Raw genomic sequence first — 25,393 nt, forward strand, 5'->3', positions numbered from 1 at the left:
TTGTGAAGATTTCATGGACATTTATCACTTACCCAATCAATACTCTTATAATTTCCTATGCCTTTCTTTACTTTAATCTCTTAATCTCATCATCTTCGTAAGCTAAGGATGTATGTTGTCTCAGGACCCTGTGATGATTGTGTTAACTGCACAAATTTTTCATAAAGCATGTGTGTTTGAACAATATGAAATCTGGGCACCTTGAAAAAAGAACAGGATAACAGTGATGTTCAGGGAACAAGGGAGATAACCATTGGGTCTGACTGCCTGGGAGTTGGGCAGGACAGAGCCATATTTCTCTTATTGCCGAAAACGGGTAAGAGAAATAGTGCTGAATTCTTTCCCCAGGAAGGGATATTAATAATTAACAGCCCTGGGAAAAGAATGCATTCCCAGGAGGAAGCCTCTAAAATGGCCGCTCTAGGATTGTCTGCCTTATGCAGTTGCAGATAAGGGATGAAACACGCCCTAGTCTCCTGCAGCGCCCCCAGGCTTGCTAGGATTAGGAAATTCCAGCCTGGCGAATTCTAGTCAGACCGATTCTCTGCTCTTGAATCCTGTTTCCTGCTAAGATGTTTATCAATGACAATGCGTGCCCAGCGGGACATGGACCTTCATTAGCAATTCTAGTTTCGCCCTGACCTTGTGATCTCACTCTGATCTTCTGCCTTGTGATATTTTATTGCCTTTGAAGCATGTGATCTCTGTGACCCACACCCTATTCATACACTCCCTCTCCTTTGAAAATCGCTAATAAAAACTTGCCGGTTTTGGGGCTGAGGGGGCATCATGGAACCTGCCCACATGTGATGTCTCCCCCAGACACCCAGCTTTAAAATTTCTCTCTTTTAAACTCTTTCTCTTCATTTCTTGGACCGGCTGACACTTAGGGAAAATAGAAAAGAACCTATGTTGAAATATTGGGGGCTAGTTTCCCTGATAGAAACCATTTCACTAGGGTTTGTATACAGTAATGTCTAGTTTCTCTGATCTTAATTTTGTGACTTGGTGCAAATCAACTTATTATATTTATGCAAATAATTTGATATACTTACATAAATATGAATGCTTAAACAGTTACATTTAGGCCTTTTATCACCAACCTCTCCTGACTGGGTAGTTTCATTTAAGATCCTGACTACTTCTACTTGGTAATATATCTCTTTTTTTTTTTTTTTAAGATATCCAATATCTCAGTCCAAGTGGTCAGTGCCCAAAAGAAGCTGCCAGGGAGACGACCACCGTTGCTGGGGAGACGATTACCATTGCCAGGAAGACAACCAACACAAAGACCCATTGGCAAAGCCAAACCCAAGAAGCAATCCAAGAAAAAAGTTCCCTTTTGGAATGCACAAAATAAAATCATTCTCTTCACAGTATTTTTATTCATCCTAGCAGTCACAGCCTGGACACTTCTGTGGCTCTATATCAGTAAGTTAAAAATCTGTGTTTCTTTGGGGTTAGGGCTTATGGTGTGAGTCTAGCATTAGCAATGCAGGCCTAATCTGCAGTAGGTGTTTCCAATAGGATTTTCCTTTTTCCAATATGGATACACCATTTCCAAAACTGGTGTTGATGGATATTTGTTATTTTGTTTTGAGACAAGATCTTACTCTGTCACCCAGGCTGGAGTGTAGTGGCACAATTACAATTCACTGAAAGCTTGAAATCCGGGGCTCAAGCAATCCTGCTGCCTCAGCCTCCTGAGTAGCTGAGGCCACAGGTATATGCCACCACACCTGGGCTGATTTTTAAAATTTGTTGTAGAGACAGAGTTCTCACTATGATGCCCAGGCTGGTCTCAAACTCCTGTACTCAAGCAATCCTCCCACCTTGGCCTTCCAAAGTGCTAGGATTACAGGCATGAACGATGGTGCCTGGTCTGGTGTTGATGTTTTAAGGAGACATAAACCAGAATTCTCTTTCTCATTTCTTTTTCTTACCAACACCATTTTCTCCCCATAGGAGAGCAAGAGGTGGAGACTGGGGATAGGATGGGAAGAGCTGAGAAGGATGCTCAGGAGATTTTGACTGGTTCAGAAATGTAATGCATTTGTAGCTTTAAGAAAATTAATGGAATACTAAGCTGTTTCATTTCCTCATTCCACCCACCACCTGTTTCTAGGCAACCTTGAATTTCCGGCTCCCTGAGCTCCATTTTGCACATGTATCTTTCTCTCCTCTGTTATTATGTGTTTGTTGATTTGACTGATCCTTTTGGACAGGTGTCATAACTAAGCCCTTTCCTATAGAGTTCTTACTTATGCAACACTGTAAGTATAGCCTTTGTTGACTTCTTTTGGAGTTGCCATCTATACATGTTAATATATTTGATACAAAATACATGCACATGACATAACGTGAAATATATAGTTATTCTGTGCCCCAGATTTCTGGCTCAGAGCTTCTAACATTCTGTAACTTCCTGAATGATAGGAGTGATAGGAGCCTCTTTTGTTTTATATACATACATTTTGTTATAATATTTGATTGTAGTCCCTAGATCCTAACACAGAGCTTTTAAGAACATCTTTTTGTATGTTAACAAAATGACTGGTGGCTGAAAGCCCCTAGATGACCAGAGAAACCAACCACATGCTGAGAGGATTGTAACTTTCAGGAGGGGGCTGAAGATTGAGCTTAATCACGAATGAGAAATGATTTAAAATTGAACTCTATAAAAACCCTAAATGGCAGGGTTCAAGGAGCTTCCAGGTTGGTGAACATATCCAGTTGCTGGGAGGGTGGCATGCTCCAACTCCACAGGGACAAAAGCTCCTACCCTAGAGACCCCTCTGGACCTTGCTCTAGGTACTTCTTCATCTGACAGCTCATCTGTATCCTTTATAATAAAGAAGTAATAGTAAGTAAAGTGTTTCTCTGAGTTCTGTGAGTCATTATAGCAAATTATGAAACCTGAGGGCTTTATGAGAACAGCCAATTTGCAGCCAATTTGGACAGCAGTGTGGGTAGCCTGGGGACCTACTACTTCTGATTGGGATCTGCAGTGGGGGGCGGTCTCGTGATAATGTGCCTTTAACCTTTGGGGTCTGACACGAACTCTTGGTAGCTGGTGTCAAAATTGAATTGTATCATTGGACATCCAGTTAGTGTCTGCAAAGAATTGGAGAATTGCCTGGTGTGGAGAACCCCCACCCTTACCCCCACATTTGGTGACAGAAGCGTTATGGGTAGAGAAACAGTTTTCCTAGATGTACTCTCAGAGATATGAAAATCTGAATGGAAGGGAAGACTTTTAGGCGAAGAATGAAGGAATATTGTCTTGAACGGTTCAGGTCACTTATATGCACATAAATTGATGACTTGTGATTTGCTTGGCAGAAGGTAGGGCATCAAATACACCATGATGCATCTCCTACCTTTGGAAAGCTCACAGAGGCATTTGCTACTTTCAAAAAGTTCACAGTTCAGTGCTAGACAGAAGGTGTGAGCTGAACTTCTTGCTTAAGTGATTATCTTGTGATAACAGAAGAAAGACATCTAAATTGCCCAGGGATGGCATCCAGAGAAGGGTTCGTGAACTGGTTCCTGAACAGTCATCTGATACATCTTGAGACTGCTCATTATGTGTTGGGTCCTGGGGTAGGCATGGGAGCAGAGTGGTGAGCGAGATACGATCTCTGTCCTTGAGGAAACTGGTGGGGAAGTCAAATCAATGGGCCGTTAAGACAAACACGCACAACCTCAGCCCAGAACAAAGCAGCTTATTTGCCGTGGTTTCTCTGCTGTTCCCCAGCTGACACATTTGCACTGTCCTAGCATGTTTATAAAAGTTTTAGAACATCCTTGTGCAGATGTAGTTTGTTGGTTTATAAAAGTCGGAGAAGGCCACTTCATGGAAACAGATCAGTAGAAGCAAAGGGAGACTGGTATAGACCAGTAAGAATTTTTCAATAGAAAACAGGTTAGTTTTGATACATGAAATCTGGGCACGGAGGGTGGCCTCGAGAAAGGAGGTAGACAGAGACAGGTAAACAGGAGGATCTTATACATTAGGCTGAGCTGAAGAGTTAGGTAAGTGTAGTCTGATTTAATGCTAAATTAATTGATCTTTCTTGCATGATTGTTGTTTAGACTCTAGAGTACTCACTGATATGAGAAGGATGAATGAGCTTCTGGAAAGAAGTCATAGCTTTCATTTGAATTTTAGAGTCGGCAACCAAAAAGAAAAAAAAAAAAGAAAAAAAAAAAAGAAATCTAGGAAGCACTTCTCTGATAAAAATTTAAAAACCCCAAAACCAAAAAACAACTGCTGTTTTATATGACTGGCCTAGAGGCGAGGCGATCGGTCCAGGGTCACATTACCTGAAAAAACAAATCAAGGACAGGAGTTCAAGCCTCCTGCCCCTTACCCCGTGCTGCCTCCTCCCCTCCCCAGCCTCCCTACACTTCCTGAGGCTAAAGTGACTAATGGATCTTAGAAGGCAAGCTGTTTCCTATCACTCACAGCGGTTGCAACTTCTTTTTAATTCAGCCATCATTTATTTAACATTTCCATGTGCTGGCCCTTGGGCTAAGAGGAAATATTCTCTCTCTCTTTCTCACTCTTTCTCCCTTTCTCTCCCCTTCTACCCACTTTGTCCCTCCCTTCCTTCCCTCAAATGTTTATTGAGCTTCAAAGCTAAGCCAGGCACTGCCTGCATCAGGGGCTGAGGAATCAAAATGAATTACTGTTTATTCCTTCAGAGAGCCCATAAAGGAAATAGAGAGAAATCATGATAAAGCGGGGTATACATGGACCACAGAAAAGTAACACACAAGGGCCATGAGATCCTTTTAATCTTGCTCTTAACTATTTGCCAGAGCCGACAGAAGGAATATTCTGAGATACGGTTATTTGCTGCTGATGAAATAGATGTTGTTACCTACATTTAAAACTTCACAGGCTCTGAACCAGTTAGTATGTAGCTGCCTAAAATAAAATTATTTTAGAAGCCTCATACTTTCATAGCTCAGACAATTCCTTACTGCCACACAGATGGGAAAGCCTCCCAATCTCGTTCTCTCCTATTTTACAGGTAAGACAGAAAGCAAAGATGCTTTTTACTTTGCTGGGATGTTTCGCATCACCAACATTGAGTTTCTTCCTGAATACCAACAAAAGGAGTCCAGGGAATTTCTTTCCGTGGCACGGACTGTGCAGCAAGTGGTGAGGCGATGGGGGTAGAAGGGGTTAGGGTAGAGTGGGTTTGCGGGGAGGTGGGGGATGAAGCTGAAGGGGACCACAAGTGTCAGAGGTGAGCAGGGTTTAGGGAAGTAGAGGGCAGGGTAGACAAAGGAAGCTGTCAGAAGAAAACATGAAATTTAGCACATCTTGGCTATAAGATAGAATTTCTCCCCCTGCTCCCACGTTCCAATGTAAAAAAAAGAATGGCTCTCTCAGCTTCAGTTTTTCTCAACCGTAAAATAAAGGAATTGGAATCAGATGACCTTTAAAATACCTCCCAGTTCTGAAATTAGATGCATACCGATTAATTCCACTATTGCACACATTTATTTCAACCTTGATGCACTGGCAATCTCTTCACTGTAAAAAGTAACTTTCTCATTATAGAACGAATAAATATTTATTATAAAAATTAGCAAATTTCAGATGATTATGTTTTAAAAACTAACATCTTCTTTAACGTCATCACCAGAGATAAAGCCCCTTTTTATTCTGAAATACACAGACATAGAGAATAGTGCAATACTGGAATATTATTTTCAGTTTTATAAATTAACATTTTCTCTTAGCATGCTATTGCATGCTTCTATGCAAGTAAATCTGCCTTTAAAAAAAATGTAAGTTACAATAGCCTCAAAGTTAGCAAATTCCCATTTATTGGATGTTTAGGCTGTTCCCAATTTTTGCTATAGATAATGTGACAGCAAAACTGCCACATTCTTTGTGAGTATCTCCGATTACTCCCTTAGGTGGTTTCCTAAAAGCATAATTACTTGGACAAATAGAAAAGTACGTATTCATGGCTCTTGGCGCATATTACCAACTAGAACGTTGCTGTCAATTTGTATTTCCACGGTACTGGAGAGGGTTGTCATAGTGATGACCTTGACACAATGACTGACTGTGTAGAAGGAGGAAAGGTGGTGAGAGAGAGGGCACATCAAAGACAATAGTGCTCAGAGCAGCTTTTACTTACTGAATGCCTTCTATATACTGAGTACGTCACTAAACCGTTTGCCTCTAATATTTATACAGTCCTGTGTCGCTTAACAATGGAGATACTGTTGTACAAACATCATAGAGTGTGTGTACACATACATAGCTGGAGTGGCCTACTACACACCCAGGCTAGATGGTATAGCCTACTGCTCCTAAGCCACAAACCTGCATGGCATGTTACTGTACTGAATAATGTAAGCAATTGTAACACAAATCACTAGATGATAGGAGTCGCTCAGCTCCATCATAATCTTGTGAGACTACTGTCATATATGTGGTCTGTCATTGACCAAAATGTCATGTGGTATAAGACTGTATACCAATTATGTCTCAAACTATCCCAAGGAGGTGGGTGTTTTGATTACCACTTTATAGGTTAAAAAAATAAATAAATAAACAACAACAACAAAAAAACCAAAAACACTGTCTAAACAGGTTTAGGCAACATGTTCTGTGTTGCACAGTGAATTTAAATTTCACAGCTCATATTACTTCCACTACACTTCATAATTTCTAAGGGTTAAAAATATTTTTTTTTTAATCTTGGGCAATTATGTAGTGGTTTTCAAATTATGTAGGAAGGAGAATACCAGAGAAAATGACTTGGGAGAAGAGAGTGAGTTGGTTTTAGAAATGCTAGGTGAGGGCCAAGAAGGTAAATCAATTGAAATACAGCTCTCCTTTGAGATCCAATTATGAAGTTTTAAAAGGGCTGGGGCCCTTCCCTAGAGTTTGTTCTGAAGGAGGCTGGTAGACCTGGCTGTGGATACCACTCGCCCCCTAGTGGCCAATATGAGAATGTGTCCTTAAGAATATAGTCAACGCTGCTGCCCTGATAGAAAAGACGTTGGGTCAGATACTGCAGTATGAAAATGTGCTTAAATGAGTTTGATTTGTTAACTGTGGAGAAAATTAACCTTTGGAGTGGGGAGAATACAGAAGTTAAGTTTGAGTTTAAAGAGAGCAATAAATGACTGAGGGTCACTGATTTTTCACAGATAGCAGAATGAAAGTAAGTCACCCAAGATTGTTGCAGGTTTGAATTCAAGAAATAATGTCTGGGTGTGGAGTTAGGGGCCTTTATTTTGAGGCTTGCACTTCTTCTTGCTGGCTGTCAGAGCTTGGGCCTACAACATTTAAGATACTGTAAAAGGAAGTCAAGTATGAAATACTTCAGATACCTCAACTATTCTTTTTCAGATAAACCTGGTTTATACAACATCTGCCTTCTCCAAATTTTATGAGCAGTCTGTTGTTGCAGATGTCAGGTAATGCATGTCCCTCATTTTGGGATTTCTGTGTTCATTGTTCTAAATTCCATTCAAGGCTATGAAAAGGCTGAGATTCCACCATTCCTAAGTAGCTTCTTGGAGGTGGTTGGGGATTCATACTGTATTAACACAACTAGTGACTCAACTCACTGCCCTGCTTTCATGCTGTGTTTTTGCTCTTTATCTACCAAATCCCGACCTTCTCCCCATAGCTAGAATCCTGAACCCCTATAGCAGTGCTGCTGTGCAAAATGGCCATAAACTTGTCTATCATATTGGGTGGAGGGTGGAGGCAAAAATAAAGCACAGACCATGATTTCTGAATGTTCAGTGAAAAACTGGTCAATAGAGATCTTCTGAGAAAAAAGGGGATTCATGGTGAAATAATTTTTAGAAAAAATTGTGCACCATATATTGTATCCCACCCCCACCCACTCCCAATATATCTGCAGAGATTCACAATCCACAATCCACTTTGACATATTAAAGCACTGAGAAGCCTTGGACTAAAGCAACTTCATTAGTTTCCTTAACCTTCCATTTCTCAAGTCATTTACTGCAGAACGCCATGTTATGTTCTTTTCATAAAACATGGCAGTATTTATGCCATTAGGAGCTCAGGCTCTGGGGGCAGACTGGAAACCAAATTGGGCTTAATTACTGGATCTGCTACTAGCTATGTGACTTGGAGTTGTATTTGGCCTCAATTTTCTCACCTATAAAATTGGAATAATAATAGGACCTTCTCATAAGATTAAATGGGATAAAGCAGATTTAGCACAGTCCCCGGACATGACAGAGTATCAAACATTATAATGGTTTTAAGTTTTTTTTTTTTTTTTTTTTTTTGAGACAGTCTCACTCTGCTGCCCAGGCCGGAGTACAATGGCACGATCTCAGCTCACTGCAACCTCCGCCTCCCGGGTTCAAACAATTCTTCCGGCTCAGCCTCCCGAGTAGCTGTGATTACAGGCACCCGCCACAATGCCTGGCTAATGTTTGTAGTTTTAGTAGAGACGGGGTTTCACCATGTTAGTCAGGCTGGTCTCAAACTCCTGACCTCAGGTAATCTGCCTGCCTCGGCCTCCCACAGTGCTGGGATTACAGGCGTGAGCCACCATGCCCGGCCACGGTTTTAAATTTTAATGGCAGTGAATACTGATTGATATCCATTAGAAATAGCATATTCTCCATGGAGATGCAACTATACAGTAATGGTTTTAGATTAGAATCCAACACAATAGTCTGAATACATTTAACATGATGCTGTCGTTTGCCAATCTTCATAACAGAAGTCAATGACTACCTAAAGCAGGGAGCTAGCTTCAGTTGAAGGATGTGCTCACTGGCCTTACCTTGAATCTATCAGTTGGGTACTGCTTCTCTGTAAAGTCTTGTGAGGTCCCTGACGAGCTCTCTTTTTTCATTATAGCAGCAACAACAAAGGTGGCCTCCTTGTCCACTTTTGGATTGTGTTCGTCATGCCACACGCCAAAGGCCACATCTTCTGTGAAGACTGTGTGGCCGCCATCTTGAAGGACTCCATCCAGACAAGCATCATAAACCGGACCTCCGTGGGGAGCTTGCAGGGTCTGGCTGTGGACATGGACTCTGTGGTACTAAATGGTGATTGTTGGGTAATTCTCCTTTAGCATTCCTTCCTGCAGGACTCCGGATACTTGCCATGATTATAGTCAACATTGTAACGAAGCATTACAATGTGGGATTATCCCACAATCCCAGGAGCGCAGGATTAACTAAAGACATTGGAGCTATGTTAGTAAAGTAAAAATTCAGCGATTGAACAATAGGTTTGGGGAAAATATTCATATGAAATTGAATGTATTACTGTGTACCTCTACCTACCTTTACTCAGTTCATGCATCGTCAAACTAAGTCCCCAAATAACAAAGACCTAGACAAGGAAGAATTTTGCTGAGGTTTATCTTGTTACTTTATTTGCCCAGACAGACTGTCCCTTTACTGTGTAATGCTGTCCAACACTCCAAAACAGCTTGCTTCATAGCCTCAAATGCAAATTTCATTGTTTGCCTTGATAGTAAAATGGCTTAATGATTGCATAACTCAAAATTTATGCAATTTTCTGTTTTGATTTAAATTTTATATATAAAATACATATATGAACATATGTTATAAATTTATAAATTTCTGTGTATTTAAAAATATATAAGTATCTATATTATATACACACACACATACACTAGGCATATGGTAGGTAGCTGACAAATATTTGTTAAATAAATGAAAAATGTCATAGAAAATTCTGTATCCCATGTATTATTTCATATATAGGACTAATATCATATTTGTTTGGTTGCTTTTTTACCTTTGAAAATATTTGAAACTTGCAACTACAATTTCAAGGATACAAAGGTAAAGAGAATAGTACAGTGAACTCTCATACACCCATTACTCAGCTTTGACAACTATCAACTCACTCACAACTATTCTATTTGATCTCTAAATACCTAAACAACTACCTCATCCTCTCTGGGTTATTTTAAAGTAAATCCCAGATGTGTTTGATTGCTTTTAAAGAAGGACTGAAAATAATTTTTACTAAGCAAAATTCTAACAAAATGAAATGATGGGATTCAGTCTCTTGTCTATATGCTTTTTCAATGCAGCTGGGCTTCGGTCGGATTACTCGTCAACCATAGGATCTGGTAAATTCTTTCATGTGGTTCCCCCTCCTCCCATGTTAATATTGTTTTTGACTGTAATTTTCATTTTCTAATTGATGGTATTTGTTAGTGCTCTTTTAATTGCAAGTGACAGAAATGCATTCAAACTGGCTTAAGCACAAAAGAAACTTGACTGGCTCATGTAAGTGGGACATACATGGAATGTGCTGGCATTAGTCATGGTTGAGTCTAGGATCTAAAATAAAATATCATCAGAACTCTGCATCTCTGCCTACTTCTATAGAGACTTCGTTATCAAATTGTGCTCTTTCACTGTGGTTGTAACAAGGACCACCAAGTAGATCCAAACTTAAAATTTATCATTTTCTCAACCATGTGAAACCACCTCCACGTATTTCCTGACTGCTCTTGCAGAAGTCCTGGGGCTGACTCTCACTGTCTGGATTGACTGACATGCCTGTTCTTGAAATGACTTCTTTGACTCTGATTGGCCAGCCTGGGTTATGTGCCCACCTCTGAAGCTAGGGGTGAGTTTAACCCCAACCAAACTATATAGACAGAGTGCGGGTAGTTTCTAAAGCCAAAATGCAGGGCTGTTACCCGAAGGCAGGGAAGTGAACCTAGGCTGGCAAAGGCAGCATATGTCCTTCACATGACCTCTTTTGCTCTTTACTTTTCTATAAAGATTTCTTTTTTAAGAAAAATCATTCCTAAAATAAAGAAAAGAAAGGAAAATGGTGCTGTCTCTACAGACAAAGGCTGCTCTCAGTACTTCTATGCAGAGCGTCTGTCTCTCCACTACCCGCTGGAGATTTCTGCAACCTCAGGGAGGCTGATGTGCCACTTCAAGCTGGTGGCCATAGTGGGCTACCTGATTCGTCTCTCAATCAAGTCCATCCAAATCGAAGCCGACAACTGTGTCACTGACTCCCTGACCATTTATGACTCCCTTTTGCCCATCCGGAGCAGCATCTTGTACAGGTACTCTTCTTGGCGGGTAAAAAGATTTTTTACAACCTCTGTTTTACAGTATCTGTGTTCCCCCTGGATTTTTTCAAAAACAGTTTTTGTGTGCACACATGAGGTCGACGACTGACCCATGCCCTATTTAGTATCCATTATACTTTAGTACCCTCGCCAGAGCCTATCAGACTCAATGTTTGTTTTCCACTTGTAGCAAATACTCTCAAAGTCAGTACAGCAAGAACTTCAGCCAATATACCTGAAATATAACAGATACTTTGTTTAATTTTACATTTATTGAAATAAAAATGAAATCTACTGTTTCAACCGTGTGAGAATAAATATCCTATGATGATTGCATCACATTAGTAAACAATTAAATTCTTTTCTCATTACAAAAATAACACGTTTATTGTAGAAAATTAGGTCAGAGGAAACAGTGTCAATTACTTTACAATCTCCTTATTCAGAACAAATTTCTGTTATATTTTAGCATAAATCCTTTCATTCATGTATATGTAATAGCACACACATATACATACCCTAGTATTTTTTACTTAATAGTAGATATTTATTTATGGGTGCTTAATATTTGGTAAACTAATAATGAATTAGGCTTTGTTAAGAAAGTATTTATTACTCACTGTGCTAAAAAGGTACATAAATCATCCTATTATTTTTAACCATGTCTGTGGATGTGTGTAACAATGCTTTATGTGTGTATGTAGGTATTTATATTTTGGTGATGAATGTGCATGTTAAAAATTCAAACACTATGTAAGAATATGCAGTGAAAAGTAAGTTTGCCACTGATGCCCATTCCTCCATCATTATCAGCTTCTTTTCATCCTTTCAGACATATTTACATATCTCATTTAATCCTCAGCACAATGCTATGAGGAGCATACTATTATTATTACTACTGAGGCAGGAGAATAGGATCTGGAGGCAGGGAACTTAAGGCCAATTAGTGCTGACTTCCTAAAGCTGATTCAAAGGGAAACAACAAGATCTCGGGGCAGGGAACCTAAGCCCAATTAATGTAAACTTCCTAAAGCTAAACCAAAGGGAAAAGCCCCATCACCCTACAACCCTCCCACTTCCACTACTTCTCAGATGGAAAAGGAAAGCACCCTGATTGGCCTCAGGCTAAGCCCGGGCCATCCCTTCAGCTGCATACCGCACCAATTTACCTCGACCTTTAATTAGCCATGGACCAAATCCTTCATCCAGACAAGGCGTAGCTGATAGGGACCTCACAAGGAGTACTTAAAACCCCAAATACTTTGTAACTGGGCCCTTGAACCGCTTGCTCTAGTCCACTCCCACCCTGTGGAGTGCTTTAATAAATCCCTGCTTTCCTTTCTCATTTCTGTTTCATTCCTTTGTTGCTTTGTGCATTTTGCTCAATTCTTTGTTTAAAATGCCAAGGACCTGGACGACTCACATGGCCTTTGTTCTGGTAACACTACCATTGCATAGAAGAGAAACTGGTGCTTACAGAGATTTAAGCCTGGCATCTTTCATCCATTTACATGATGGAGCTGACTTTTGAATCCAGTTTTCCTTAGGGCAAACTGGATTTGGCTAAGGCAAACAGTTTTCCTTAGCCATTAGATACACTACTTTTATACCGTATTTCTGCTCAAGGAGCATCCAGTGACAGGCATCCCAGAGAATTCTCTGGTAGAGGTTCCTACACAAAAATGTATCTACCTTTTCCGGCTCTGTAGTGCTCTGTGGCTACTAATGGATGAGGTTCTGGTTGGGAGAGAGTCCCAAGAACTGAGTGGATGGATTGAATGGATGGCCCAGGAAACCTGTGGAATCATTTTGAATAGAGACCCATTTCTCGAACAGGAGACCCATTTCTCAAATAATGTATTATTCATGTACTTTTGTTTTATTATCTGCTTTCAGAATTTGTGAACCCACAAGAATATTAATGTCATTTGTTTCTACAAATAATCTCATGTTGGTGACATTTAAGGCTCCTCATATATGGAGGCTCTCAGGAATCCGGGCATATTTTGAGGTCATTCCAGAACAAAGTAAGTCTTCCCCAGTTATGCAGAAGTCACTTTTAGAAATATTTGTTATGATAGCCTATTCTTATCTTTCTGGAGGCTGTGTTATAATATTCATTTTATTAGTCTGGGACTCTGAATAAGGGTCCAGTCAGAAGAGAGAGACCATATTAGTTATTTGGACAGAATGAATTCTGTAAGAACTATTAACTTAGTATAAAGGTGTTAGTAAGGTTACTCAAAAGGTGAATAGGACAAGAAGAGAAATGTCAGGTACCATGGATGTAACATGTACAGAAAGTAACTATCATCCCTAGGGCTGGGTGAACAAAGGAAAGAGGTTGGGATTATCTCAGTTTAGAGCATAGAAGAGAGAATATGAGGGATGGAACTCAGGCCTCTGAGGAGGGGTTGCTGTTCAGCTGTTGCTGGTGTCTCTGAGTTCAGAACTGTGTTTTTAAAGAAAGTAATAGCATCTTGCAGATCTGCAGCCAAAACATATGATTTGAAAACAAACATAGAATTTCAGAATAAGCATTTTAGCTATACATCTGTAGGGTGGTATTTCTTTCTTCTGAAAAAACAAAACAAAACAAACAAACAAGCAAACAAAAAAACCCACAAAGTTTAAGAAATGTATAAAGCTTGTCGATCAAGGAAGTGTGCATTAGTAATTAAATGAATGTATGAAGTGTATGTTTCCATAATCTCACAGCTGTGAATCATTGTGTGTCACTGGGTATCTTTTTCAGAGTGTGAAAACACAGTGTTGGTCAAAGAAATCACTGGCTTTGAAGGGAAAATTTCAAGCCCATATTACCCGAGCTACTATCCTCCAAAATGCAAGTGTACCTGGAAATTTCAGGTAGCCTAGTTCTACCAGTGTCTTAGAAAAATATGACTGCTCTATTTTTAATAACATGAATTTCATTACATTTATTTTTAATTACAAAAGAATATTGCTTAATTTTATAAAATTTCAGTATTATTGAAACATATTATTTAGAACGCAACACTTTTCTGTAATTTCAACTCTCTGCTCACAAATGAACTACTCTTAGCAGGCCGGAGCTTGTTTCTTAAATTTATTTTGTTTGTGTTGAAAATGCAAAGGCATTGTTGAAGGTTCAAACAATTATTTTATTATGATAGAGCACATTTATCCATTTTTAATTACTTCATCACTAGCATTGTAATAGGAATAATAATAAAATAATACATTGGATTAGGCAATACAGACAGCCCTCTGTATCTGCAGGTTTGGCATCTGTGGATTAAACCAATCACAGATCAAAAAATTTTACAAACACACACAATAAAATACAACAATAAAAAATAATACAAATAAAAAACAATAAAACATAACAACTATTTACATAGAATATAATTGTATTAGTATTATAAGTAATCTAGAGATGATTTAAAGTATAGGAGAGGATGTGCATAGATTACACGCAAATACTACACAATTTTATATAAGATACTTCAGTATCTGAGAATTTTGGTATCTGTGGGGTTCCTGTAACCAATCCTCCACAGATAGCAAGGGACAACTGTATTATATTTCAGTTGTATAAGCAAACCAGAGTGGAAATGTATACGAAATATCTATCTGTCTATCTATCTATCTATTATCTATCTATCTATATCTATCTATCATCTATCTATCTATATCTAATGTATGTATGTATGTATGTATCTATCTATCTATCTATCTATCTATCTATCTATCTATCTATCTATCTCTGTTATCTATCTCTCCCTCTGGTGCTAGATAAGGCATTTATGCTTTTTTAAAAAAAAAAAAATCTTAGTAAACTGTTTTTTTCTTTCTCCACCTATAATATCACATGGAGACGGGGCAAAGTGTCACTTTTGTTCATTCAGGATATACATATAAACTCATTGTTGTGTGGCATAGCAATTAGATAAATTAGATGTAAATGGCAAGCAGTATGTCGTTTGCATTTATTCAATGTATTATTGAATGACTACTATGGGCCAGGCACTCAGGCATGATTCCGGACACGGGGGATCCATGAAATCAGACACACACGCACAGCAGCAGCCCTGCTCTCATGGAGCTTACCTTCCAGTAGGCGAAGGCAAGTAATAAACAAACAAGTTAAATATGCATAATATGTCTCATAATGATAAAATGCTATGGAGAAAAATAAAGTAGGGAAGGGGGCTCTATAGCTTGAGTTGGGGGTGGGAGGTGTGAAGGATAGCAAGTTAGGTGTTTGTTATCTTAAATAGGATGGTCAGGGAAAGTCTTGCTGACAAGGGGACATTTGCAGATAAACCTGAAAGATGAGGGTACTAACCTTGTAAATACCAGGATAAGAATGTTGCAGGCAAAGGGAACAGCTGAGCCAGGGACTCTGAGGCAGGAGGGTGCTTAATGCATATATATTTTTTTGTGCATAGTCATAATAGTTAAAATAATTTCATTACTCTACCCAAACCTGTAAGTTGGTGTCAATACCCTGATGGCATGTATCCTTAAATTAAAAAAAAAAAAATCGTTATTACAAATATTTCCAAAGTAGTTAAGAGATAAAGGTGCTGGACCCTTGCTCACTGCCAGATTCTCAAGGCTTCAGGGCAGCAGAAATGCAGGGCCTCAGATGAGCAGTGAGTCTGAGGAGGAGAGGAAAAGAGAAGATGAAAAAACGGGTTAGGGAAGGAAAAGGGAAAGGAAACAAATCTCCATTTCTTCAGTCTCTCCACAAAGCAGATTTACCTTCTGGAGTTCGTGTGATAGCAGAAGACAGTGCCGTTCTCAAAAGCTCTGTCAAATGTTTGAAATTCCTTTGAGATAAAATAAAGGTTGACTTCTTAATAATCCGTGGCCTTAAAATGAAAAATTTAAAACTTTGTTGGGACTTTTAGTCAGGGTGTGAATAAGAATATTGGATCATTTAGTGTTTTGCTAGGGGTTGGGGGTGAGAAATGCTGAAGAAAAAAAAAAAAGGCTTTGTAAGGAAAAGGCCATCCCAGTGGGCAAGTGAGGAGTGGGAGAAAGGAGGCGGGAAACACCAGGACCAACGTGTTAGCCGTGGTCATCTCAGAGAGCAAGTTTGTTCTCCTCAGTGTGCAGGTTAAATAAAGCTGTTCCTTTTCAGAAAGCTTTGAAAACATGAGAGCATGTTACTGTGAATGGAAATCAGTGTAAAACATATTGACTTTTTTCACCTGTGAAATAGCTTTGAATTTATTAAAAAATAACTAAGAGCTAGATGACTTAAGTAACAAAAATATTGACTCATCATGATAAAAGCTTTTTACACAAAAGTTAGTTTATATTCTCAATCCATCTTTGTGTCTGGTTCCATTTTGAAATTTGCTGAAGAGCAATCAACTCCCTTTGCAAACTCACTTTCAGCTGAGTTTTAAGGTCTTATTTATCTGAGAAGGATTAACTCCTGCTACAGCTTAAAGTCCATCTGATTCTTCTCTCAAGCTCTCTTGTCCACTCAACAATGCTTATTAAATGTGTGCCATGTGTCAGGCTCTATATGGGGATGCCTAGTAGCAAGATAAAGTCCTTGTTCTCATGGAGTTTACAGACTACAGGGGAATATGGAACAAATAAGTATAACCAAAAAAGGGTGTTGAGTTTATATTATGTTGTCTGTATTTGTTTAGCACTTCAGTGTTTTTGGCAACATATTTTTATTTGCCCTTCAAAACACACCTCTAATATAGAAGATATATTCTTAGCGCATTTTATAGGTATGGAAAAAGAGATGGGTCAAATCATTTGCTAGGGATCACTCAAACAGAAAGCGACCCAGGTAGGACTAGAAGGAATCATGCCTTCTCCATAAATAAATTCAGCCCCTTCTCCTTGTCTGGGTTTCTGAAGATGTTCTGCTTCCCTACATTTCTTAACAATCACTTAGCTGAACATTTACCTCCTCCCTTCTTTTTGTATTCCAACACATTTTCTTATAGAATCTTAGAAAAGGAAAATGGAGCAGTGCTTTGAATTGTTTTTATCACAAAAGTCATCAGCACAGCACCATCCAATTTAGGTCCACCAGGCAGAAGCACGGATTTTTATGGGCCATGTAAGTCACCTCCTTATATCACTTAGGAAATGCACAAGATTCCCCAGAAGGGACCCCGCTCCCTGCTTCTGTGAAGGAAATATGCAATCAGTTTTACCACAGAAATTTTCACTGCCCATCTGAGGTGGGCTCTTGGGTTGTGTACACACGATCCCTGGCAAATTAGGGGTGGCTGAAAGATATGGCCTCTTGCATCCTATCACCATCACTGACCAGAGAAATATTTAAATATTACAGGTCCAGTTCCCAACGCAAAGGCAGAGGATAGGGAACAGAAACAGAGAACACAGAACATATAATAGTGGACTTATTTTTTGTTCACTTGTTGAAATAGCCTGCAATGCATTGTGAAACTAAATGTCACCCCTCTGTTTGTCAAGGAGGTTAATGTAAGTAATGCCTCTTGGCCAATCTGTATGCAAATGTAGAATTGTGTGCAATTCTGTATTAGTGGAATCAGTGTGCAAGGGAACTCATTTCTTTTCACTATGGAGGAACTCTGTCGATTGGAAGGTAGTGTTGCATATAAATCCATTTTTAGTTTGAAGCTTTGGAATACAGTGAAAATGCCTAACTGAGCTTCTTGTAGAAGACTGCACTGGAAGATGTTCTTACATTATAAGATTTACATTAGTTACTTAACATATTTATTATCTCTCAGTTTGCATATTTTTTATGTGAAGAAATAACCAGATAAGAAGACTTAAAAAAATTGATATGTGTTCTCATGAGCCCTAGGTTTTCGGTAAACATAAGACCATCCCTTTCCGATTGAGCCCCCCATGTTGGTATCCAAGCAGCCTGTTACACCGGGAAAAGGGTGACCTTCAGAGACATGCAGGGCTGGTTTGAATCTGTGGGCTCCATTTTTTAACCTTGGGAAAGTTACTTATCTTGGTTAGTCTTGGTTTTTTCTTCTGTGCAATGGGATTCACACTACCTGCATAACAGGGTTGTTGTGATGTTTAAGTGAGAAACATAAAGTACCTGATTCATTCTCCCTCAAAGGTAGGTGGCAAGGGATGGTTTACTCTATTCAAATGCTCATGGGAAACAAGCAAACACTTGCATGTGCACGCACACACACACACACACAGACAGAGCATAACATATAATACGATGACATAACTAAAACCAAACGTCTTTCAGAGCAATACAAGTAATGGGTGAAATTCACCTAAAGAAAAAGACAATAAGATTGAATTGCAAAGTATTACCTAAAACTGAACTTTATGTTATTTTCAAAAGACAAAATGAACTAAAAAGCAACTCAATAAGGCTGAACAAAAAGGATGGGCAATGTATCAGGCAATTATAAACAACAAAATGCAGAGTTTACAATCTTAGTACCAGGCAACACTGAAATCAGGGCAATGACATCCCTGATTTGCAAGTACGAGACAAAAAGCAATCTCTAACAATAAAGACAATGATCCATAAGATCTAATTACATCAATTGTTTATGCAGCAAATGAAACAGCATTAATACTCATAAATCAAAAACAAGTGGAAATACAAAGAGAGAAGTGGGCAATGCCAGCTAGGCACAGTGGCTCACGCCTGTAATCCCAACACTTTTGGAGGCTGAGGCGGGTGGATCACTTGAGCCCAGGAGTTTGAGACCAGCCTGGGCAATGTGGTGAAACTCTGTCTCTATAAAGATTATTTTATAAAAAAAAGTAAAAAAAAATAAGCAAAGAAGTGGGCAATGCTTAAATAAGGAATTTTAAGTCTCTTCATTCATGACAGAGATAGTGGAGGACAATAAATCAGGCAAAGCAGGATATTAAATACTGTATATCATGCACATGAGTTTCATATTATATATATGCAGACTACTACTTTTTTTTTTAAAGTGACCGTGAAGCATTCATAAATTTGATCACAAAATTAAAAAAATTTAAAGCACTATAAATGATACTCTTATTCAACTGAGATAGAGTTAGAATGCTTGAAAATGGATGAACCCAAATTTGACTCTCTTAAATGTAAAAATTCCTTAAATAATTCCTGGGTCAAAGTGAAAATCAAAACTAAAACTTTGTCATATCAGACATAATACAGATGTATACCACAAAATGCAACAAAAAAGTCAGTTGCATTGTGTGTGTGTGTGTGTGTGTGTGTGTATGGAGTGGTGTGGTGCATGCGCGCATGCGCGCGCGCGCACACACACACACACACAGTGTTTGCTCATACACGAAGGCAGCTTTCTCTTTTAATGTTTTCCCAGAAGATCTAGGGGTGACTCACTAAGAGCCTTCAGAAATACTGAATTTAATATGAAGAGGAGGCTGATTCATTTCTCCTTTGTCTAAAGAATCTGAATGATGCTTTAAGTCAACTGTGTCATATGTACATCAAAAGAGGAAGGTGTTTACACTCATTAACAAGTGGGTGTTTTTAAAGTTAAGTTCACACTAACAGGGAGAAACTGAAACCCAGAGATGCTGATATGTCTCAAGTCACCCCGCTCCACTTAGGACCCAGCATCTGCTCCCTGAATACATGGCTGCCTGCTTCCTTCTTCAGAACGCTCTCCTCCTTATCCTGCTTTGTTCGGGAGAACTGGTTTATCCCACTAAGGGCCACAGGGTGCAAGGAGTAGAATGGCCTTAAAACAACAAGCCAAGGGAATAAGTAAATACGTCCTTTGATTGAAGCATTTTTTCTGACTTAATGTTTGTTTTCACAGACTTCTCTATCAACTCTTGGCATCGCACTGAAATTCTATAACTATTCAATAACCAAGAAGAGTATGAAAGGCTGTGAGCATGGATGGTGGGAAATTAATGAGCACATGTAAGTGATTTTCATATGTGAGGCATCTGACGAAAGGTTCATAGCTGTGTGTTCCTTGTTCTCAAAGAGTTTGTGCTTTACCATTTACAGTTAGCGAAACTGAGGGATATAGGAGTTATGTAACTTGCTCAAGGTCATGCAGCTCATGAGTGATCGAGGCAAGATTCAAACTCATGTCTTAGGGCTCCTGCCCCACCACTGCTGTCTGCTGCTGGGCTATAGATACGTATATTCCACACTTCACATGAGTATTTGGCAGACGAGTTTTTCAAATCCTGGATCCATGGGGGAATATAATAAATTGGGGTTCTGCTGGAAAAAAATGTTGGAGACCATTGACCAATTCTGTGTGGTAGGAGAGTCTCAGTTGGCCTGGCTAGATCCTGAGGCTGCGAAATGGGTTGAAGCTAATCGGAAATCTAGGAGCTTAAGGTTACAACCAATCTACTTGGCTCTAGAACCAATATACTAGGTGCTCACTCTCACTCTTAATTTGTCCCTTAATTGTTGTTGTTGATTTGCTTATAAACCTGTAACAGATTAAATAGGCACTGAATTAAATAGTTTTGTTTTTTTGTTTTGCTTTTTTATTTTTGCTTTTTTGAGACAGAGTTTTGCTCTGTCACCCAGGCTGGAGTGCTGTGGTGCGATCTTGGCTCACTGCAACCTCTGTTTCCTGGTTTCAAGCAATTCTCCTGCCTCAGCCTCCCAAGTAGCTGGGAATATAGGCATGCACCACCATACCTGGCTAATTTTTGTAGTGTTAGTAGAGATGGAGTTTTGTCATGTTGGCCAGGCTGGTGTCAAACTCCTGACCTCAAGTGATCCACCTTCCCTAGCCTCCCAAAGTTCCAGGATTCCAGGCATGAGCCACCACACTCGGCCCCTGAATAGGTTTTCAAAAATACAGCATGCCCTGTCTTGACCACAGAATAGCTTCTCAGTTCACTTTCAGAAAATTCTGTGAAGTTAAAGGATTTGCCTGCTACTTCTTTGTTCATTGTTATTCTATGAGTGAAACCTTCCCTTTCTAAGTGCTTTTTCAGAAAAAACTTCTTTCAATCCCTTCGGACAGACTACTTTCAAAATAACTGGTCCTGTCTTCATAAGAATAGGGCTTATCAAATTTAAGGACATTCTTGGATTCATATTAAAATACAGACTGTATTATTTTGGGGAGTGTAATTAAATCGAGGCTCTATTTTGTGGGAGTCAGAAGACCCGGGTTCAAGTTCCAGCTCTATCATTTAGTAGCTACATTAACTAGGGCAAATTATTTAACTTCTTTGAGTTTTAGTTGGTGAAATGAGGTAATGATTCTTAATAAGTTTTTTCTTGTTTGTTATTTGGTTAGAATTTACGAAATCATGTATACCACAAAACAAAAAATACTAGCTATTATTAATATGAATAATAAGATTGTTTTTGAAATGACATTTGTTGCATAAATACTATAGAACGTGCCCCCAAGGCTTTAAAGATACTGCATTTTGGTATTTAAATAAAATACAGATCCAGAAAACAAATCTTTATAAATCTTTTGTGAAGGTGTAAGCCTATGACAGAGCTGTGCTTTGAAAATGAGGGACTATTTTATCCCTAAATCACAACGACTACCCGGGATGTGTTTATTGCTGCCTAAGTAGGAGCAGGATCTGCTCCCAAGCCATACCAGGAAAGCTCTCTGAGCCCCATCCTTTCCTAAAGGGCCAGTTCTTCACTAGGCTTGTGGGCTGGCTGAAATCCTATCAGATTCATTTGATGCTTCCTTACCCTCAGGATTTAAAATGCCAGCCCTTCACATTATCAGTACTTTTCATGTAAAAAGGAAAAGCTCTAGACACCTTGCTGAACAGTTAGCCTAAGGAAATTGAGGCTATAATGGGGAAGGAGGAAAAAGTCATCCTGACTGGAAGAAGCCTAATGATCTCCTCTAGCCAGCCTGGGGGTGAGGTGTGAATGCTCGGGCAGCTGGACTCCTGTATATGAACCCCGAAGAAATGGATAGCCTTTTTACCAAGATTTAGCATGGCAGAACTGCTTTGGTGTGCTAGAGTTTAGCATCAGATCAATTAGCATCCAAATCTTGGTTCTACTTACTTGCTATTTGAACTTCAGCAAGTTATTTCACGTCTTTATGTCTTAGTTTCCTCACTTATCATGTGTCTGTCTAGATAAACTGACTCTTGCTGGCTTTCTCCAGTTTCTCAGTTTCAAAACGTTCATTTCATAAGCCACCATTATTCCTCATTGCCTACTCCCCCCTTTTAAACTCCAGCCCAAGTGTGTGATCTCTTTCCTCTTGATTCCCCTTAACATGCCTAGCAAGGCTCATCTTTGCAAGGAAACTCTACTAAATGTTAATGGTGAACGCAAAGAAAATCACTATGAGATTCAGATAACATAATCAGCATGTTTTTAAGAGCACAGGATTCTGATCTCAAGATGGCCAACTCTGACTCCAAAAGTTTGGCATGGCTTAGCTTTCAGGTGCCTCTCAGACCCTGGCTCCCAGTTAGCCAGAAGGACATCTGCACTTGCCATCTCTTCCTCATACCTCAGGAGTTGTCTAATAGCTTATCAGTTCCTGTACTTCAGCCAATTGCGAAAGACTCTTCCTGAGAAACACGTGAATGCTTTCCTCCTTTAATCCTTAAAATCATAGGCTATCTGTGCTCCTGAATGCCACTGTCTGATCCGTGGAACATTCCTGTTTCCCCAGTGCTTTAGGGGCCTAGAGTGATAGGCATTACAGGTTCCAGTGGAGGTCGTTACCCCCAAGCCTTGTGTCTGCTGTCTCCCATCAAGATCTTGCGGGTTTCTCTGTGGGAAGAGCCTCATCTACACAGGGCGGTGGACTAACTTAGGGGCCTGCAATATAATAATACTGCATGCTCCACTAACCACAGTGCTAATGTACTGAGAATTATTAACAGGAGGGACATTTTCTCAAAAGGATACTGGGGGGCATTAGGTGATGAGAGGTAATTAAAAATAATCAAGGTAGGGAAATATTGGAGACAGACATTAATTCTTTGAAATTTTGCCAAGGACAAGCCCTTATGTGCATGTCAGATTTCAATTTACATTGAAATAATGTTGTCTTTTGCTTTTAGTCTTGCTGGAATTCTTTGCATATTTTCAACCTGAACGAATGGACTCCACTTTGTTTGGCAGAGAGGCTTGTGGACAAAAGCAGGCAATTCTTATGTTGCACAGGTTTTCACATTGTAAAAGGAAAGAAAACAGAGAGAATTAAATCTATACTTCTTTGGATCATAAGTGATGGTGAAGAAAGCAACAGGTCAATGGTGCTATTATTGTTCTATTAAGCAGAGGAGAAAATAAAGAGGGCAGAAGTTACTTGATCACAGTCACGTGGCCTAGATTGAATAACTACCATTAGCTCTACCATACGCATCTCTGTTTGTGAAAACCAAATGACCAAAGTATTAGAGAATTCACCATGAATAGGAATTCAGTCGACAGAACCTCAAGCTGTGTGTTGTCCCCGACTCTTGTCTCCTCAGGTACTGTGGCTCCTACATGGATCATCAGACAATTTTTCGAGTGCCCAGCCCTCTGGTTCACATTCAGCTCCAGTGCAGTTCAAGGCTTTCAGACAAGCCACTTTTGGTAGAATATGGCAGTTACAACATCAGTCAACGTAAGCCTGGGATCACCTCCTTAGGAAAACTTAATGAATACTTACATAGAGGATAACATTTTATAATTCTAAACTGTGAGAATTTAAGAAATGAATACCGCTTTATTTCTGCTATTTCCTTTTACATGCTTATTTTTATAGTAAATAATAAATATAAAGTACAAATAAATATAACAAATAATATATATGATTACATATTTATTACTACTATACTTTGAATTATTAAAGAAATAATATAACTTTTTAATATTACTGATTTATAGTTGAAAAATAATTTCTCACATTATTCCTTAAAGACATGTATTGGTTTGTAGTTCTTGCTAGCCATCGTTCTCTGTAAATATGATGTTTACACCAACATGTAGCGGATCCAAAGCCAACACTTGTCACTCACTTTGGCCTGTGCTTGCACAGGAAGAGCTGTTGGGTGGAGGGAGTTCAAATATCAGCCCTCAGAATGTTGAGCTTGAAATTCATACTGAAAACTAGTGGAAGAGTGGCCAGGAAGTGCTCATGAGAAAAGGCAATGTGTGAGGGAAGTCATTAGAACTACAGAGAGTAGCTAATGACACGCTCAGGAAATCTTTGACCCATCTTAAGAGGGAAAAAGTAAAGATTGCCCACTGAGGAGTCCACAGGGATATGACTTGAGGGAACATTTCTTTAGACCCCATGTCCTTCTTTGCCAATCCCTAATAGACTTTCTTCTAGACTCAGAATATTACACCCTAAATATCAGAGTATTACAGTTTCCAGCAGAGTCACAGGTAGATAAAGCAAGCTGTCTTATTTTTAATTGTTTTTTCAAATCATAACTATTTTCCAGCATCTCATCCACTCCATCATGTGCCACTGAAATACTGTTTGACTCGACCATACATTTTCCCCCATTCTTTTGCACAAGGGGAGGAAGGATTGATTATTTCTCTAATGTTTATCTATGAACTCAGGATGAATGATTCAAGATCAGGAATGAATCTTGAATCAGGGAATGGATCATTAATTAGAAGCCTGGTTGAAGAGGAAAGACTAATGGACAGGGAGGTAGGCAGCAGGAGTCTGAGTTTGAGGTCAGTAAGTAATCTCTCTAGGTCCAACGTGATAAAAGCAGTGGTTACTAATATGTTTTGGAGCATAGCTGACTTGAAAGTGTAATTTAAGACATACAGAATAACTCATCTGATCACAGAAGATTCAGGGACACCAGAAGTCAATTTAAAATTCTCTGAGGCTGTCTAAAGACTCCACATTAGGAATGCTGGGCTCCCTTAGGTATGTTCCAACTTTCACATTCTTCAGGCATATGACAAAGTCATCCAGCTGAGACTAGACTATGGAGATAGTAGAAGTTTGCTTGTGCATATGACCTGAATGCAGTGCTCACCCAGAGCTCCAGGTGGATATTGCTTTCTTCTTTGCCCTTCTATGTTCTGCATTTTTGTCTTTCAATGACTGGCAGCCTTCATTTGATGGAGACAATACATAATTATTCCTGCTACCCTGCCAACTCCCTAACCACGTCACACTTTAAATTTCTTTGCTAATGTGGTCTAGTGATTTTCAGGGATCTCTCCAAGATTTTCCACTTTTTGTTTTCCATAGCCTGCCCTGTTGGATCTTTTAGATGCTCCTCTGGTTTATGTGTCCCTCAGGCCCAGCGTTGTGATGGAGTAAATGACTGCTTTGATGAAAGTGATGAATTATTTTGCGGTGGGTATTCAAGCTTTTAATATG

General features: G+C 39.3%; 1 protein-coding gene across 3 annotated transcripts in view; it reads left to right on the forward strand.

The window, feature by feature from the left end:
* Positions 1–1,782: 1,782 nt before the first annotated feature.
* TMPRSS7 (transmembrane serine protease 7) overlaps positions 1,783–25,393 on the forward strand; it is a 40,349-nt gene continuing 16,738 nt past the window's right edge. Inside the window, exons 1-11 of one of the 3 annotated variants that reach the window (XM_031663006.1) lie at positions 1,783–2,273; positions 5,040–5,170; positions 7,388–7,455; positions 8,891–9,084; positions 10,107–10,145; positions 10,877–11,105; positions 13,008–13,138; positions 13,867–13,979; positions 19,886–19,992; positions 23,523–23,659; positions 25,262–25,369. In XM_031663006.1, coding sequence (XP_031518866.1) covers positions 2,264–2,273; positions 5,040–5,170; positions 7,388–7,455; positions 8,891–9,084; positions 10,107–10,145; positions 10,877–11,105; positions 13,008–13,138; positions 13,867–13,979; positions 19,886–19,992; positions 23,523–23,659; positions 25,262–25,369 — 1,267 coding nt within the window. In that variant the 5' untranslated portion in view covers positions 1,783–2,263. The remainder of the gene's footprint in view (positions 2,274–5,039; positions 5,171–7,387; positions 7,456–8,890; positions 9,085–10,106; positions 10,146–10,876; positions 11,106–13,007; positions 13,139–13,866; positions 13,980–19,885; positions 19,993–23,522; positions 23,660–25,261; positions 25,370–25,393) is intronic. The other 2 variants (XM_031663004.1, XM_031663005.1) reach the window with 2 other exon arrangements.

Source organism: Papio anubis, chromosome 2 (assembly GCF_008728515.1).
Source record: "Papio anubis isolate 15944 chromosome 2, Panubis1.0, whole genome shotgun sequence".
Classification (NCBI taxonomy): Eukaryota; Metazoa; Chordata; class Mammalia; order Primates; family Cercopithecidae; genus Papio; species Papio anubis.